The sequence below is a fragment of the Aythya marila genome (assembly GCF_965140915.1).
Source record: "Aythya marila genome assembly, chromosome: 4".
In the NCBI taxonomy this organism is placed as follows: domain Eukaryota; kingdom Metazoa; phylum Chordata; class Aves; order Anseriformes; family Anatidae; genus Aythya; species Aythya marila.
Window position 1 is genome coordinate 52,287,883 of NC_139045.1, and position 19,025 is coordinate 52,306,907.

The 19,025-nt window shown below is 41.0% G+C and overlaps 1 protein-coding gene across 8 annotated transcripts in view; it reads right to left on the bottom strand.

The window, feature by feature from the left end:
• The window catches only part of LIMCH1 (LIM and calponin homology domains 1), a 169,522-nt gene that overhangs the window by 106,916 nt on the left and 43,581 nt on the right, over window positions 1-19,025 (bottom strand). For all 8 annotated transcript variants that reach the window (XM_082759894.1, XM_082759888.1, XM_082759893.1 and 5 more), the window contains exon 2: window positions 161-231. In XM_082759894.1, coding sequence (XP_082616020.1) covers window positions 161-231 — 71 coding nt within the window. The remainder of the gene's footprint in view (window positions 1-160; window positions 232-19,025) is intronic.

Here is a 19,025-nt window from a genome sequence, read left to right on the forward strand (position 1 = left end):
ACCATAACAATAGCATCGGCACTGAAAGGATGCTGCTGTCAAATACCAGTGTGCACAACGTCAAAGCTTGCAAAAGGAAACTAACAGACATACTCATTAAAATTCATTTCATCCATAGTCAAGAACATATTCAAGGCTCAAAACCATAAGTGTTACTTACTCACACAGAAGAATGCCGTTTTCTAACCCAGAACGGAAGTCTTTCTCACCAAAACTTCTGCCTGTCACTTGCTGTAAAAAAGTAGGGGGAAACAAAAGAGCGGCATACGTTAGAAGGTGTGCTTTTCAAGAGCAATTCATAGCAAACAGTTAAAGCATCTACTGCAAATGAAACATCCAAATTTTATGGCATTGCCGAAGAACTAAGTTGTGTACCTCAACAAGGTTCTTCTTCCTGTTTCATTGAGCTATTTAACCCATCAAACAGAGATATTTTTTGCAGCTTATTAAAAATCTAGTATTGGGTTTGAACTTTTGCCTTTAACCTCTCACCTTCCCAGAATAAGCAAATCGAGCCGGAAGCACTTGCCCTTCAGCCACACACCACCATACTCCTTGCCATATGAAATGACATTTCTCATCATGAAGTCAACTGTGAGCATGAACACAAACTTGGAGGAAGCTCAGGTTCTGGCACATACACAACCCTCTCAGGGATGCTGGGACCAGGCAGTACATTCTGCATTACAAGCTCTTAAGCTCTCCTCTTGGAGATGGACCACGAAGGAACCATCTAGGAATCCTAATCCTGCCTGAGGGTGCTGGATGCTAGAGGCATGACCGAAGCCCTGTCCATGACTCATTGCCCTGTTGACAATGGCTTGCCTCTCATCCTCAAATCATTCTCAACAGATGATGTGCTCAGCTAAAGGTATTACCACCAACAAATATGTAAAAATAGTTATGTTTAGAGAGAACTGAACAGAAACAAACCAAACCAAAACAAAAGGCCTGCCTTGTTTTCAATTGTCCTCCAGGAGGTCTTCTCCTCGCCCAGCCAAAACATTGACCGGATGCTTACAGAGTTCTCATGGCTTGCATCCAATCTTTCAGCAAGACCCTTGCTCTGGGCGTTGCTTCCACCACAGAAGAATAGTGGACTGGGGACACATCTGTCCTTACGTACCAGTTCTCTCCTTGCTGTTCCATTCAGAGACAAGACCCTTCCCCTCCCAGTTTCCTGTCATAAAGACAGCAATTTATAAAACCTGACAAGTTTGGCACTTTCCCACGGGATTAGTGGCTGCACTAGCTTCGCAAACGCTGGTTGTAGCTACACACAGCCTTAGACAGATGACAACACTTTGTTGGAATTAAAATGCAAGTAAGAAGCCTAAAACCTAATCCCCCATTTAATTGTAAGCATATTGTTTTTTCAATATGAAGGAGCTTCTCCCACAAACAGTTCACAAAACTTAACCCCCCCCCCATATTCTCAAAGTCAAAAGTCAGATTTTATTCAAATGCATATGAAGTAGAACAAGGCACTGGGTTGCCCTCACGCTTCAGCAGAAACCAGACACAATTTGCCAGAAGGAAATGATCTCTGATCCTCTAAACTACTTCTAATCATAGAGAATCATCTCTAATCTTGATCGGCTGGGAGAGAGGGTAATCATGACAACATAACCATTAGCATTTGGGATGAATAATAGACTCAGCACATCAAAATTGACATTTATTTCATCCACAGTATGGTAATAGAAAGGAATAGGAAGAGCTATTTCATAAAGACTTGACTCACAGGGGAAGAGCTCTGTGCAGGAAAAAAAGAAGATGACAATAATTTTATTTCCCTCCTCCACCTAAAGCAACATCAAACGTTGTAGCTGTGGAAGTCAATCTTTTCATGTGTTTGTTGAACATCTGCATTCACCAGGGAGCAGTACCAAAACTGTGAACACAATTGAAGTAAGAATCGACCTGCCAAAAGCTCTCCCATGGGTATTGCTGTCATTACTGCTGGTGTAGGAAGGCTGCATACATAATATCTTGCTGCAAGAATAACATCATGAAATGCAAATACACAGCTGGAACAACAATTCATCTAGTAAGAGGTACAACAAGAACTGACAGCAGGTGAGGAAAGACAGGAAGGTCTAGAAACAGTGCGTGTCTGTTTAAAAAGGAACTGGAAGTAAATGAGGCATGGAAAGGTTTGTGCCTATTCTAGATGCTGCAGCTGCAGAGGGGAAGCATTCGTCAGCTACAAGTCTCCTGATTTAGCCAATTAAAATGTATGAAAAGTGCATCAGAGAAAGGCTTGAAACTAAAAATAAGACTGAAGATGACATTATAAACGTCAAAGATAAAAAAAAAAAAAAAGAAAGTGTGCAGGGAGGAGCAAGCAGCTGGACCCATTTTTTCCAAGAGGAACTTAAAGCTCCGTTTCTTGGCACATACACACAGCTATATGCATGCTTACACATGGAAAATACATGTTTAATTATGGTATCACAAAACTGTTGTGTGTTTCACAGGCCTATGCTATGAATACGATCTGAGCATGGTTCTGTGCCCACCAGTTCATCTTCTCACATATCTGGGAACAAGCCTCCAGTGACTGCACAATATTCTGAAAACACTGGCATGCAGAGGGCATTGTTTATGCTGCTGCGCTTTACTACTGAGCTTCACTGGACAAAAGAGAGCTGTAAATCTGCAGCCAGGTACAGAAAACTGGAAAGTGGGGGGAGCAGATCTCTAGCCCATCAGCTCTCGTACTATAGAGGAGTGGTATTCAGACCTGAGCCATGTCACCAGTATAGACAACACATTTTGGCAGTCTAGGAGAAAGCAAGGTATGCTGAAGAGTTACCTATTCACTTCTGCAGTGTCAGCACACTGTAGCACAGGGGCCCACAAGTTAGAGGTAAGCATCTTAAAGGAAAAACACAGCTGTATCCTGCTAATGATTTCTAAAAAACAAAAAAGCCTGCCACTTCTTCAGTGTTTTATAAAGCTGATAGGAAAAGAGTTGTTTTTCCATGTCATACTGCAATGCAAAAATAGAGAACAGAAGTGAAACACAAAGTTTCACTAATAATAAACACAATTTATTATTGTGTTTCATTTACGTAAGAAGGAATTGATTTTTATTCATCATCTGGATGACATTTTCTTCTCTAAAAAGCTGCAAACGTCTTCATCCAGAGCAATTATTTCACTGCCGGATGTGTTTCTCAGTTTCACTACCACTTGGCAACCCAGAAAACTAAAGCTAAAATGAGTAATAAAAGGAATATTAGGAGACTAAACCGCAGCACACTGACCCTCCATGACAAGCTTATGGCAAGGGCTCTAATAAGTATTTATACACAGTAACACTTCTTCTATACAGTATTGTTGCTGATTAACTCCTTTGTTCCTTGCAGTTACGCATGCCACTACATCTATGTCATCACGCGTGGCTGTCATCCAGCCACTAACCAGTGCCACATTACACAACCCTATTTTCACCAAGCGTCAGTCCGCTTTGTTTTCCTTGCATTTTGTGTTGCTGCTGGTGCTTCATGAGACTGAGCTTGCAAAGCCTCTGGTGGAAAAACAGCTTAAGGGCATGAAAAAGAAAAGGTGACAAATTAGTGAGCAGATGCTGTCCTCAGGTGAAATTTATCTCAGCCAACAAGCTACAAGTAGATGAATAAACATTAGGCCATCAGGGACAACACTTTGAGAACAGCTAGCCTGATTTGCTGGATGCACATCTGAAAATAGCACGTAAAGCAGCAAACAAAAATATAGACACAGCAGGGAGAGGTCTTTGTTACCCATTACACATTTTGGAGGGCTTGTGAAGCATGTCAGGAAAAAAAAAAAAAAAAAAAAAAAAAAAAAAGGGAAGATTTTCAATAAATTTGGTAGGCTGTTCATTTCTTTATATATAGGTATGCTGCATTTCAATTTTGTGCAATCACTTCACCATCCCATGTCAACTTTTACTTAAATGAGTAAGTCCAACCCACTACAAAACTAGAAAACATACTACCTTTACTCTACTTCAGGGAGTTGTAAAAGTAAGGCTTAACCCATAATAATCACATGTATGTAAATAGGAAGCACCGGACCATATAAATAACAGACAACACGAGCCACCAAAAGATGATGTAGGACAGATTTTAGGACATCAGGTTTGGGCACTTTAAGAGTAACAAACTCCTACTTTCCAACTTCCAAGATTACTTTTGAGCTAATAACACAAATATGCCAATTAAATTCCTTTTTCACATAGCAGAGACAAGAGATTTCTGAACTAAACAACACTGATGAGGTTCAAGTCTGCTTTACAATGGTGGACAAGGACTGCAGCGAACTGGGAGAGCCTTCACTGGATCCTGCGTTTGATGCTTTTACAACAGGATTTAAACTCGTAAACTTCTATCAATATAACCCAGCCCTGAACAGTCATATTGTACACATTAGGAAACTAGGATCTAGCACAGAATCACGGCGTGAATTTCTGTTATCAAGGACAAAAACAGCATAGGCTCAGATTGCCCAATGTAGCCACCAATGAACCACCTGAATTTTTTGTGCTGCAGAGCTGGAAAATGTAAAGAATGCATGGGAGTAAGGGGAGAGATTTCACACTTGGGTAGCAAGATTAATCTGTAAAGAAAGCACTTAATATTATTTATCTTTAGATCTTTCACATACTGGTTATTTAACTTCAAGTGCAATTTGCGAAGTTAACTAGCCGTGCTGAAGTCTCCTTTGTTCTCTTCTTCCTCCTGCTGTTTACCCTCATCCTATTCTTTGAAGTGACACAGAGCTGACTTGCTCTTTATCACACTTCATAGGAACTCCATTTTTCCTTAGCAACAATAGCATAAAATACAGGATATCATATTGCCTCTCTTTGCTCTAAAATCCCTTCTGCCACTACCACACTGTCAGCTGGGTTAGCTGACAGTTTGGTGTCAACATGTAGCATGGGAGAACGATGCCACTGACACAAACATGCCCCCAGCCCCTTTGATGGACACAATTCTAAGTCCTCACACAGAATGATTTCTTTGCTACAGGATGATAATCAGTGCCTTTTCCACGAAGGGAGAGACAACTAAAAGCCACCACAGCTAATTTTTCATGCCCTTTGCCTAGTTTAGTGAGCAAACAATACTAAGAATGGCATGTATTTATATTTAATGCGTACACTAAAAAGAACAGATCCACTTAGCACTTAATTTAGTAAACCTGACAAAGAAAATACAGAAAGAGGAGTAAAATAATTGCACCAAACTCCCATTCCATCCCCATTCCTCCTATTAAACAATTTTTCCCTGAGAGGAAGACAACAGAGCTCCACTTACACCCCAGACAAATCAGAAGGCTACAGAGCAGCATTGCTTTGTTGACTCGGCCTGGAGCTTAGTGGGCTGCTGACAATCCCCCCTCGCTGCTTCGTAACTCACCAACGGAGAGAAGAGATCTGCCTCCGAGCACCTGCACTATAGCTCTGCCTGCTGAACGGCCAAGAAATGTGGACAGAAGATGACTGCAGGCAGAGGAGGCTTATTGCTGCTGATAAAGCACAGGCTTCACGATTCCCTTTTAACGCACCACTGCCATCAGCAAGTATTACCTACCCAAAGCTTTAAAGTTAAATCTGGGAAGGTTTTGCTCTCACTAATCCTGCCCGTCACCAGAGCTTTCCGCATGAAAATTCTGCACTGGTAACAGCAGCATTATACATATGGTGTTGCCATACATTGTTTGGATTTATGATCACACAGAGCCGCGCGCGTCTCTGCCAGGACATCTGGTAGTATAATCCCAGCTGGCTGGCAAACTGCTAAGGAGTGTTAAAATTTCACGATAGAGTAAATCAGTCTTCTTTTTAATCTCCCCTCCCTAACTCTGTTTGTATACATGCCCAGGTGTGCTGCCAAACATAGCAGCCTTCCCTTAGGGGCAGGGTGGGACAGAAAACATTTCATTAAAGGCTGAATGTTTTGTGGAGAGCAAAGAGCAGCAAGAATAAACTTAAAAGCTACTTCCATCAGACTTCTCTTGGCTGCAGCACAATTCCCAAAAGCTTCACCTACCAGCAGGTCATCTGTTACATCAAATTTGTATTTGACAGTCAGTAAATTGCTAGTGCATCATTGTCTTACGGGTAACCAGCTTCTTATCTGTACTTCAAGCAGTATTATCAAAATTAGATACCAGATGACAGATATGACAGAACACCCCAAGATACCTGGTTTCAATCAGTGGTTCAGTTTAGGATTCTTTTTATTACCTAAAAGAAGAAAAAAAATGAGGCATCTACAGGAAAAAACTTATTTCCTGTGTTGTGGGATCCATCATTTCTTCCTTAGTTTTAACATGAATTAAAGAAGGGGGGTTGCAGGCTCTCGCACATAGATTTACCAGTCAGATGTTTGTCGTTTATCCTCCTCCTCTATTTGGGAGAATAAGGAGGAATGAAGTGTTATTTCAGGGAAATAATTTCTATTTGATGGTAGCATAATGGTACCACAATGATACGTTCTTTAGCTCTGTGCTGCTTTCTTTAAGCACGCAACCTCACGCAGGTCAGAGGAGCAGAGACTGGGAGGAGTACATACCACGTAGACACAAGTGCAACACACACATGACAGCAATGCAGGATGCACCTCTTTCATCCAAGGCACTCTTTAAGCCAATCCTGGCCGTTCCCACAGAGCCTGGCCTCACTCCACTTCAACGTCTGGAGGAGTCATCTTTTTGGCGGCCGACTAGGTAAATTGAATCCCCTTTTACTACTGCACTGCCCATTCCACTTCAGGGTGAACCAGTCCTTCCTGGAAGCTCCTAGCTGCACCTTTGAAGGGAAGAGGAGCAGATGACTAATAATTACTAGCTCTCATGAACACCTTCCAGGCTTACCTTTCCCCAAGGTCTTGTTATTTTCTTACCCAACCAGGCTAAACAGTCTGCTCATTGAAAACTGAAAGGCTGAGAGAAGTTACAACGAATTTTCTAGCTTCTTTATTATGATTCCCTAGGACTTGCCATGTACAAACACCTGCACTGCCTTCCTACTGTCCTTCTTTCAATGCATGCAGAAAAAAGTCTGTATAGTGAGCTACTCTCCAAAGCAAGAGCTATTGATTTAGCCTTTATTGTTTCCCTAGCATGATGTTTCTTAAAGGTGGAATTGGTTCTAATAGAGAACTCAAGTTTTGGCTACCAAAATCAGTGTAGCTGGCAGCCTAAAATGCCCGTCTCCCCCCCCCCCCCTTTTTTTTTTTTTTTTTTTTAATAAAGTTAAAGCTTTTTTAGAAAATGCCTGAAGAATTTTTCCTTTGTTTCACGTTGATTCCACTAGCAACTGTCCAACAAAACAGGAAATCAGGTTTCTGGGCATTGCTGAAAGGGCAAGGAGCTAACAGACAAAACTCCAACCCACTCCAACCCATCGTAACGCCCTTTTCCGCCTGCAGCATCTCACAGGAGCAAATTCACAGACACTTGAAAAACCACTCCTCCAAAATGTATGCTACATTGCATCATTTACATGTTGAAACTGAAACAGCTGCTAATAAAACCCTCTATTTTCTCTCCTCCAGCTTTAGAGAATTTAGGGCTTTAAACACTTCCGATTCAGGACTGTGTGTCAACTAATTACAGCTGCAGAGATGGAGCACAAGTAGCAGCTTCCTCACTGAGCTCAACGTCTTGTCTCTGCCTCAAAGCAATGAAGAGATCAACAGCTCTGTAGGAGATGAAGGGATCACTGCAGTATCCAGATTTGTTAATTGCCCCTTCACACAGCTCTAACCTATTTTATATTATTGCTGCATGTATGTGTTACAAAACCATTCTGCTACTTTTTGGACAAGCAAGTTTTTTGATGCCAGTGCACTGCTTTGAGTTGGGAACGTGCATCTTGGCAGACAACTTCAAGACTGCGCACATTTAAAGCTGGACAGAGACAGGAACACAAGAAGCTGCAAGTACAGAGGCCCAACACCAGAACCACTTCAGCTTGTCATTAACCTCTGTCAACACACAGTCTACCAGAGCTCAGTAATTACTGAGCAGTCGCAATGAAAAATGTCTGCCAGGAGACACCAGCTTCCCTTTTTGAAGAAATCAGATGTTCACCTGAGCCAACCATTACTGAATTTAACCAACCATTTACAGATGACACTTTATGTCTTTAGGTCTCAGAGGAGCCTCTCAATTGCCACTGATGAGCATCACTAGGCACCAGCCTACCTTGAAGCTTTTAAATTTAAAGTCATATCAAGACAATTCCATATGTAAAGTGTCCCATTTACAGTCTGTAATTTAAATATATAGATAAAAGTACAGCTTAGCAAGACATTTTAAGATCTGACCTGATTCTCTTGACAATAGGCCCGGAAGCCCAGAGCAAGCAAAGCAAGAAACTGTCTGTGGGAAATAAGTCATTTTATATTGACAGCACTGGAAAGCTTAGCTTAATCTACTGTCAGTGCACTGCAAAACACTGGTCCTTCCAAAGGAAAGGGAAAGGGGAAAAACAACACTTCTGAGGGCAGGATCTGAGCTCCTTGGATGTTCCCTCCAAACTCTGGGTCATCACTTGGCATCTCCAGCAGGAACAGAGCTGCGTGCCATAATTTTTCAATCACTTGCAAACAAAACCACAGAACTACCAGCTTCTAAACAGGAAAAAAAATGTGCATTTCAAAAACCGTGGAATGCAGAAAAAGGATCCATTTTCCTGCAGAAAGAAGGCTGACCTTAATTCAGGCATACAATTTCAAGGCCTTCATTAGTAGCACTCTGGAAGTAGATTTGTTATTAATCTAAGTGTGCTTTTGTTCCTGCCTCTATAGAGACGAGCTAAGGGAAGGCATTTAGGCTTTGAAAGCTTTTCCAGCTAAGCCAGTTTTTAAACACCATTTGGCCACCGAGCAAGGGTGGAGCTACGTTCCCAGTGCTGTGCAGAGCAGCGAGGGCCTGCTGCTCCCTCAGGGCATGCAGCAGCCGGGGATGGCCCCAGCGCAGTCCGTGTCCTCCCCAATGGGGCCTGAGCATGGCAGGCAAAGATGTGTGTCATACCAAGGCCACAGCACCTGATGTGGCAAATTGATGATCTAGGTCCAGGGTCTACGCCTGGAGTCCAGTCAGGATCAAAGCGAGACAGGGCCAGAGACAGGACTGGGGACACAGCCACAGCATGGGTCTAAAGTTCATCCAGAGAAAGACCCACAGCAGTCACTGAGCATTCAGTGAACCCTTGAGCTGTCCTGCAGAAAGCAAAACATGGCCCTAAGTCAGGCTCCACTAAGAGTGGCTACATCAAGTGGGACAGAGTGGCCACGGCCAGAGGGCTTGCACTGCAAATGCCACCTCTATGACAGGCTACTCCACATCTCCAGATGCTAGCAGAGATGGTAATACTGCAACCCACAGGCATTAATTGGTTCTCAAAGACCCTCTGATTCACTTTACGTATCATATAGCAATGGAAAACCCCTTTTCTTCTCCCCTCACACCCTATATGAAAACTGGAGAGGGTGACACATCCACAAAGAGAATGCTACCATAAGGGAAGAAGCAAAAATGATAAAATAAAGGAATAGAAAGGTATGGTGAAACAGAACAGCCATTTCTCTCCAAAGTACAAAGGCATTACAATCCAAATGGAAAGCCTACTGCAGCCTTTAGTAAAGAAAACTTTTTTTTCTGTTCTCCCCAAATCTGCTCCATGCCTCCAGTGCCCTACACCCCGAGAAACCCTGCAGAAGGAAATGACAGCTGCCATTACTTCTCCAGACTAGAGAAACAGTTAAGAACAGCTAGAGTCAACTAATGTTTTTGATCAAGTCTCTTTCAAAGTGGACGTGATTCATTAGTAGACTTGGCTGCCTTAAATAGAAAATAAAGTACTTCAAGATTTCAAATGACAGAGTGCTCTTCAAAATGCACTTTCTAGAGCAGTGGCCAGCTTAGACAAAACTAAAAAAGAGAGCCTCCTTTTTCCCCCCTTCTGCAACATTTACTTCTCTCTCCTCCTCTCCCAACCCCCCACCATTACTTTTTTTCCCCAGCTGAAGACCATTTAGACCTATCTTTCAGCAGATTGCTCCCACAGGAGATGGCCATCTTGCAGTGTGTAATGAGCACTAGAATTGAAAGACATTTTTCATTCATCCTGTTTAGCTGTTTAGCTGGAATAGGGCAGCTCCACGTAGATACTGATAGGGTTTTCTGGTAAACGTAATTCATAAATCAGTATCGTTGTCCCCCTGCAATGATAAACACACCACTTAGAGATCAAGAGCATCAAATCAAGATCCATTTACAAGGCTGCCCCTGAGATACAAAACAGCAAGGCTTCGCAGGGTAGATTGCTCCTGTTTTCTCCCCTGCTGCTCCAGATACAGGGAGTCTTTGTTTGGAGGACATTGAGAACAGAGCGAGAAAGGGAGGAGGATTGATGATGCTTACAACAATAACAAACACTGCTCTTTTCTATGGCGAGAACACCTGCTGCCTCCATCAGTTCAGGCTCATCCATTATGCAGCACGCCAGCAGCGATGGCTCCCGAAGCACTGAGGCCACGACAAACCTGACCAAGGAGCAAGGAATGGATCAAGCAACCTCATGTTATCAAACAAACAGTCTACCCGAGCACTCAGTCTCTTCCCTGTTTAGTGCTGTATGAAACGGATGCTAGGAAGAATTAGATTAAGCATCTGGTTCAAATACAGGAATAAATGAAATTGCCTTCAACAAAGTTTGTCAATTTAGCCTTGTAGTAAATAAATTCCTGAAGAGAGAAGAAAACCCAACAACTATTTTAATTGCTGTTACTTTTATTTTTACTCTTAGTGGAAGCCATGTAAGGTCTTAAATGGATTGAAAGGAATGTAATTATTTCACTGTAATGCTTTAGTAGTGGAAAAGGAGACTATTAAAAACATGCTTAACATTTCCAATCTAAACAGTAAGAACTGCAAGTCTCAAAACATTTGCTACCTTTCTAGAATTCTAAAAATCTTTGGAGTTGGCCACTTTCCCGTCAGACATCAGGCTTGTCCCACGAACATTTTCATGCTTCTCCCACACCATCGCCTCCAGAGGCAACTCCAATGCTACAATAAACCTGCAGCATTGTCAGGACCCAACATTGAAAGGTATCTTTAAATGGTAAGTGCTAGAAAGCAAAGCACTTTTAGAATGAATTCACAACTTTCAGCTGTCAAAAAGAAAGGAAAAAGCCTGACTGATTAAAGTTCTTTGTCCCCAGATTGGTTTTCCAAATAACTCCGGAAATTCACATCCAGACAGCAACCTTTCCCAAATCTGAAATTAAAAAAAACACCTAAGGATCTTGAAACTATTCATTAATTCACTCCTCATACAACTATATAAAAAGGAAAATAAAATTGCTTTAGGTTACTTAACTACTTTGATTAAATCAGACCGTTTTCAACTTTCACATATTATTCAAATAGCAAATGAAATTAAAGATGAGTAAATATCCTCAACTTTATTACTTTTAAAAAGCACAAGGGTATTGACAACATTATGTGGCACTCTTCAGTAGTATTTTACTTCTAAATGTGGAGTAGCATTACTGCTTTACAAAGAGCAAAATGAGCCAAAACTCTTCAAAGAGGGTCAGAGCAATTAATAACCTCACCTGCCAGAACAAGAATCCTTGCCTAGTCTACAAGCAAAATTATAAGTAACATTCAGAAAGAAAAAAAACAAAAACAAAAACAAAAAAAAAAAAAAAAAGAGAGAGAGAAAAAGAAGAAAAAGAAACCAAGACTACTACACATTTAAGTAATACAGATATCCCGTGTATCAGCCAACATTTTTTGGACAACACTGCAAAACATTCTTTTGGGAAGGCGTTCACTTATAGGAAATCGTATTTCTCTCCCCTTGTACTTTATTGTGAAAAGGTATTTGCATGACAGCAGGAGTTTTGTTGTTCAGTTCGAATACTCATATAGTCTGTTCAATCCTGCCCGTTTATAAGTGCACCAAAGTCACATTAAAATCTAAAATAAAACCCCCTCGTGATGTTTTAAAAGCCAAAACTCAGGAAGAATTCAAAGCTTCTTTCTCTCTGGCTAAAATTAAAATTTTCTCTCATAACCAGCTGACCCTGATAGGTGCAAATTCTAAGCCCCTTTTTCTAAATATTGCCCAGCCTAGGCTGCAAGAAGCAGTCACCTGTGGCAATCTACCAGGAACAGCTGTCTGATAACAACCTGTCATCTGGAATTAAGGGCAAGAGTTTAAGACTTTACATGAGAAGGGGAAAAAAAACACATAATGTTCCTGATTTCACGAAAACAACCCCTTACAGAGAAAGACAATACACTTTCTGAAGTGTTTGTGAATGCACCTCCTAGCTTTTCACTCCATGGCTATGAGTAGAATATGAAAGTGTTTACATGGAGCTGGAGAAGCCACTGGAAAACCAATGTTACTTTGCCAAGCCCGATCTGCTGATACACTTGCAGCCACCACCTGACTTAGCTATGCCAGTTAATCTGTCTTAAAAGCTAATTTTTCTTCTGGTATCAGTCCTACCATTACTGTTTTGGTACATGACGAGAGGCACCAGGTATCTGAGCTGGCTCTTTTTAGCCAAGACAGGAATACCAGCACACTCTCCAACCATCTGCTTTTATCATCCGCTGCAAAGGTTGGCCAAATAATTGTAAGTCCAGCACATTTGTAGCCTTTTGCACATTCTGCACTCTGACTCCACGCTTTAGAGAACTGCTAGAGGTTTTCTCCCCGTTAGCTTGAAGCAGTATTTCCTTATTCTCACCCTGCTTTGCCTTTTATAACAAGATTTTTACCTGTCATTAATAAAAGGAGGTATTTTTCCCTCAGCCACACAACAGTAGTGGGTACAAATATTTAATAAACCAAACACCTACATGGAGCAAAGGAATTTAATAAAGGCATGTTAAAAGAGAGAAGGATAATCCTGTTGCTGCTTCACATGGTGGATGGCTGGAAAGGTGTAAACGGGAAAGAAGGAATGGAGGGCAAGCAGGGTCAGGTGACTTCGTTGCACATCATTGCATCACATCCATTTTGTGCTTATCACTTTCAGCTGAAGTCTGGGCATGAACTTTCTCTGCTCCCTCAAAATTTGACTTGGGCTAAAACACGAGGAGACATGAGGATAAAAATGAAGCTGCAGACAGAAAAGTCCTTTAGCCATTAGGAGCAACACATAAATCCTGTTGATGCAGGTTATCTCCTGACAGAGAAGCACAGCTGCTGAGTCCAAAAATTACAAAACCCGTGTTTGTCCAAACATTAGGAACACAAGAAGAGGGCTCAAAACATTTATTCTAGTTGTTCCTTTTCTATCTTCATGAGCTGACACTGTAAAACTACTTGAGGCATTTGCATTAATACAAATTAAGCGGGATAACTAAACTATGTCTCTAGCTAGCTGTGTCTTCTTACTGCTGATCTGAAGAACCATTATATAATGGAACTAAATTGGATGTCTATTAACATGAAAATACAGATTCAACATCAGAAAAAAATAATATTTTTGTACATTTCACGTCCAAACCACAAGCCAGCAAACACTAGAATTTTCTCCAAGACTAATAAAAGTAAGTTACTTTGTGGTCTTTGGTTACTGGTCTAAAACCAGATACGTTACTTTAAAACTTTGTTTTTATGTATCAAGGCTTACAGTTTAAACCAGACAGCAAATGAAAATGAAAATTTGGACAACTGAAACCTGTTTTTGAATACTGTTTAGGACACCCTCCATCTAGGCTTGAATTGCTTCTTGAACTGCTCCACAAAACCACATCCTGTCCTCATTCAGTTGTGCCATTTTCTCCCTCATCCTCTAAAGCTTAGTGCCATATGAGAAAACTGATTTGGGCCACTTTTAAGGGGCCTGAAGCGAGATCCTGTAGAGACATAACTGCAGAGTAATTGTGTTAATACCACAGATTTTCACATTTTAGTGGCATTCTTTTTGGCTCTTCAGATAACAATGTTCATTCCAGCTTTGTGCAGGAGGAGGAGGAAATGGAATGGCCCTGTCTAAAGCCAAAGTTAAGAAGTGATATTGAACAGGCAAACTGAATAAAAAATACGCTTGTCCCTTGCTACATCACCAACAGATGGTAATGTCTTTTGCAGAGCTCTTAACTAAAAGCAGGCCATTACCCCTAGGTGCCCAAATCTGCCATTAGTTTCTTCTATAACAATTTGCAAGATAACCTTTTAGAAGTTGGGCAAGCTGAGCAGAGGTGTTTACTAACATGAAAGGTAAGGTCTTTTTAAAGACTTGTCCAGGGAAAGTCAGTGAAACACGTGACAACACAGTACCCATAAACTCCTGTGGGTGATTTACTCTGATGAAATAAACCACATGTGGAAAATGAGGAAATAAAAACACAAATGTAAACAACAGAAATCCAAGCTGATGCATTTAGGTGAGCTGTCACAATGCTGTGTGAAGGAGATGAAACTAAAAGAGCATATACAATGTTTGTTTTTTTATGCTTAATGTTAGCTAACAGTCCTTTCATCTTCGCTACCTCCCTTCAAACACCTCCGGTTTGCTGCTGCCCCCAACGTACCATCTCCTCTCAGTGCTGACCATGTTGCTGTTATAGTCATAATAGCACATTTACAGTGATTTACCCAATTTTGTACACTAAGAATAAGTATTTCCACTCAGGAGCAGAAACTAATGTCTAGCTAAATATCTCCTGAGCTTCTAGTTCGGTTTCTCATTCATTTTCAGTTAAGCATGTATTACTTGATTTAAAGGCAATAATAACCACCCCAACAGCTACTCAAATTAGTGTAAACTAAGCCACTCAGCTCTTGATAGGGAACTAGCTTTGCCTGAACCAGCGCAGCCCTGTGCAGGTCCTTTCTACACTAGAGTTGAAGGTGCTACTGCCTGCAGCTAGCAACTCCCCTGCACTCCAAGAAGGTTGAGCTTTGCTTCTTCTGTAAGTGCCCTCAGATAAACAAAATCCTTTCTTTGTTCCTTCCCCTTGTAGTAACAGGAGTGACCAGATGGGAAAAATCAACCAAAGGTTTTCCTGATTATATCAATTTTATTATGAACAGCTGTTTTTCTCCTACTCATCGCTGTATCTTACACAACTTCTCAATGACCTTATGCACACCATCATTTCTGCATTTATCTACAATCTATTATTTTTGTAACTATCCCTGTAAAGGGCTTTTAAATCTTCATATTGTAGATGTGCATTCATTCAACAGCTAAACATTTAACATAAACATACATCTAACATTTCACCAGATTAGAGGATCTTTCCAGCTAACACATTTTACAGGTTTTATCAGTTTGCAAATTCACAGAGCAGCCACACAGGGACTAACACTTACATGTCTCACAATCAAAACAAACAAAATCATCAGTCCTTAGAAGATACTTAGTAAACAAAACAAGGTGTGTGCTGACTGCAGCATTAACATAAACAAATGCCACCAAAATTATGTTTCCCATACTTCAGAAGTCAGCACTATCTCCAGATTCTCAGGAAGACAGCACAGCTTGGATTCCTGCTTGGTTGCCTTAATGACAGGTGATCAGTGCCTAATAAAGGACTCAATGCTAGTACCTTGCAGAATGAAAAAAAAAAAATCATAATTTGACAAAGTCACAGAACAAGACACTTATGAAGCTGTTTGTAATTAGCTTGTGAAAAAAAAAAAGAAAAAAGAACAAAAAAAAAAAAAAAAAAAAAAAAAAAAAAAAACCATCAGCAGTAAACCTGCCAGCTCTTTGGCTAACTGCAACCCCAGAGATTAGGAGGGAGATGAGAAATACTGGCACCAGCTCCCCATGTAAAGGCTGAGGATGTGAGAGGAGAGGAAGTGGAAAGGGAAAGGGCAATGGTTTCACAGCCTGTTCCACCACTATCGTCTGCAAACTATCTGTACGCATTAATGAAACAATTAGATTACGCTGCTAACAAACCTAGCAGCCTGCATTCGTGTCTGTGATGTGTGTGCACTAAGCAGGTCCGGATGCACACTGGCACACAGCTGGCTTGAATCAAACATAAGTCTCATTGGTATCAGTGGCTGCCACCTCTCAGCTGTGTTAAATGATGATAACTACAAACATTCCGTATTATTTTCATATTCGCTCACTCTTAAAAAATCGGGTGGCAAATAAAGCAAAAAATTCTGATGAAGTTGATTGGTTTTGAACATTGAGCATAAGCCACACAGAATATTTTTGAAGGAAGCTGCAAAATAAAAACAAATTTAAATTTTAAAAATGTGTTTGGAAACATTTCAGCTGCTTTTCTTTTTAGTATTTCCCATGTAACTATTTGTGGTTTGCTAGGAATTTTTTAATATTCATTTGATTCAACAAACAGATGCCAAAGCTTCATCTCAAAATTCTGCTTAAGAGTTTAATTTATTTTTTGAAAAGGAGCTAATAGGCTTTAAATATCTAACTCTTCTTCAGCAAACAGCCCAGAAACAAAAACCAGCCAAAGGTCAGACTTGCTAAACACGTATCTATGAAATTCAGATGAAAACAATGCTTCCTGCAACTAATACTTTTTCTCTGTTTCCCACTGGGCTCAGAATTCAGTCTTTTTGCTATTGGGACAGAGGGCAAAAATTCTTTTCTGTAAGTAAAGTGTAGAAATACCCAGCTGTGCAACTTGTAATCTACACAGAGCCACATCAAATGCATGCATGCTTCGGGTAGGCTATGCCCCCCTCTCCTGCCCCAGTTATTCATATAGCCAAGGCATGAGATAAAAACAGCTATCTGATGCATAGTTGGAAACAGGGAATTCCCTGTCACACTCAGTCTGAGACAGATGCCTGCACCTGCACCACAGCAGCCCTCTTGGTCACTGTTCAGCCACCCCAGCTCAGCCTCATGTCCTGCTGGATGGAGACCTTGGCCACGTTGCCACCACTGCTCCTCCTCCCAGCATCACCACCAGCTGCTGGAAAACATTTTGCAGTCACTCCCTGGATGACTTTGAGGGTCCTCAGTGAATTCTTGAGAAATGTGAAAGCCAGTGGGAGGAAAAGGACAAGCATGACTACCAAAACAAGTTCTCCCGGAGTTGTGACACTTAAAGGCAGGTACCGGTCTGGCTTGCAGCTCAGCCATCAGCTGCTTAGCTGAGACAAAAAAAAAAAATCAACGAATCAAATGAATCATACAAACCCAGCAACTGGGCCAGGAATCTCTCTCTCTCTCTCCATATGCAGACTTTTTTTATGAACGTTATCTTTGAGGTTAGCTATTTAATCAGCATATTGTTTTATAAAGCAATGCACCTCTCACCAGCCTTTAAAATCTAATTATTTCTGTGGACCAGTCTCTCACTTAATACAGTTACTTTGCACAAATAAGGGCACCCAATTTGAAGGCGCAGGTACTTGTATATTAGAGATGGAAGCACTTTTTTACAGGGAAAAACTGCTCACAACTGTCATATAAGTAGGACACACACACACAAGGATCAGGCTAATAGTTCTGTAAGACCAGATGCTAAACTTCCTCAAATGTGCTCTTCATTAAAAATAAGTAACTTCTGAAAATTGGGTAATTATCCATATGTTCCCTACAACTACACAAACAAATAAAGGAAAGGTTGGATGTGGTGCTTAGGGACATGGTTTAGTGGGTGACATTGGTGGTTGGGGGATGGTTGGATCAGATGATCCCGAAGGTCTTTTCCGACCTTAGTGATTCTAAGATTCTAAGAAAGCAGCTTTTAAAAACTGAAATATGTGCAAGTTGCTGTCTGTTTCCTCCTGTCCCTCGATATATGCTTAGAGGTTGAATTTCACTGGTCTGTGCTTCCAAATGAAGTCACACAAACCTTGCAGGTGCAAACTCCATGATACAGGAGAACAGTCCTTATGGCTGAAGAAAACAAGGCTACACACCTGTTCACAGAGGAAACGTCTGCCTATGCAGTCTGCTTATTCTAGATCAGACAAAACCCTACCACATAAACACATATCTACAATTTCAGTGACTCCATGATGTCTCATTGTTCTGTTCATCTTGAAAAGATAAGTAATTCTACCACATTTAAGGCAGAGTTGCTGATATCCATTTAAGTGTCCTTAGTCCTCTCCTCCTTATCTTAGATTGTTGTTGTTGTTTTTTACATTTTAATTTTATTTTTCTCACCAATGTGATTTCAGGTATTTATGATACCACAAATATTGCTGGAAGACAAGCCAGCACTTAATCCACTCACATCCATTTAAACACTAGCTCTCACAAATTCGTGATGGTAGCTGTCTGATAGTGCTCCTTAGCAGAGACATACCAAGTAGTCAGCTGCAGAACACGGAAGCCATAGGCCAATTTACAATTCCAAGCAAAGAATAACTGTCTTTGCACCATCCTCTCAAACTATCAGGTTAGTAAATGTACTTTTTGCAACCAATTTCGCACAATTTGTGTTCTGACAGCATCTTTTTGTTCCATTACTAGGCGCGCACAGTGTAAAACACTTCAGAACTTCACATCTCACACACAAGGTCTCAGCCTGGCTGGGCATGTCCTGTCCTCTCCAAAATATTTAACACAGAAGGCAGCACTGCAAGATGTACTCTGTCACCATCAACCTGCTTTTCACAATACAGAGCAAAGCTAAAAGGATTAGGGGATTTTAGCAAGACGTCGAGTTACCTAGGAATCATCAGCTGTGATATTTATTTCCTCAACAGCAGTATAAAAGGAATAAAGCTATGCTAGAAGGGCATTTTCATCTTTCTGAGCCTCCTTCATTAACGAGATTAATCATCCTTTATAGTAGGGTACAATGCCAGCTGCTCTTGCCAATATCGTACAAGCTAGGGACGTGACTTTAAAAGTCCATGATCCTCCATATCTAGCACTTGGTCATTATTCAAAGGGCATCCATCTCATCTCTTCACCATGCAGACTGGGGGCGGGGGGGAATGCGTTGCTCTTTTCCACATTAGAGACTTTTCTGCTGGAGGAATGCTAAAGAAATGCCATTGTTCTCATCAAGCACTCCATCACATCATT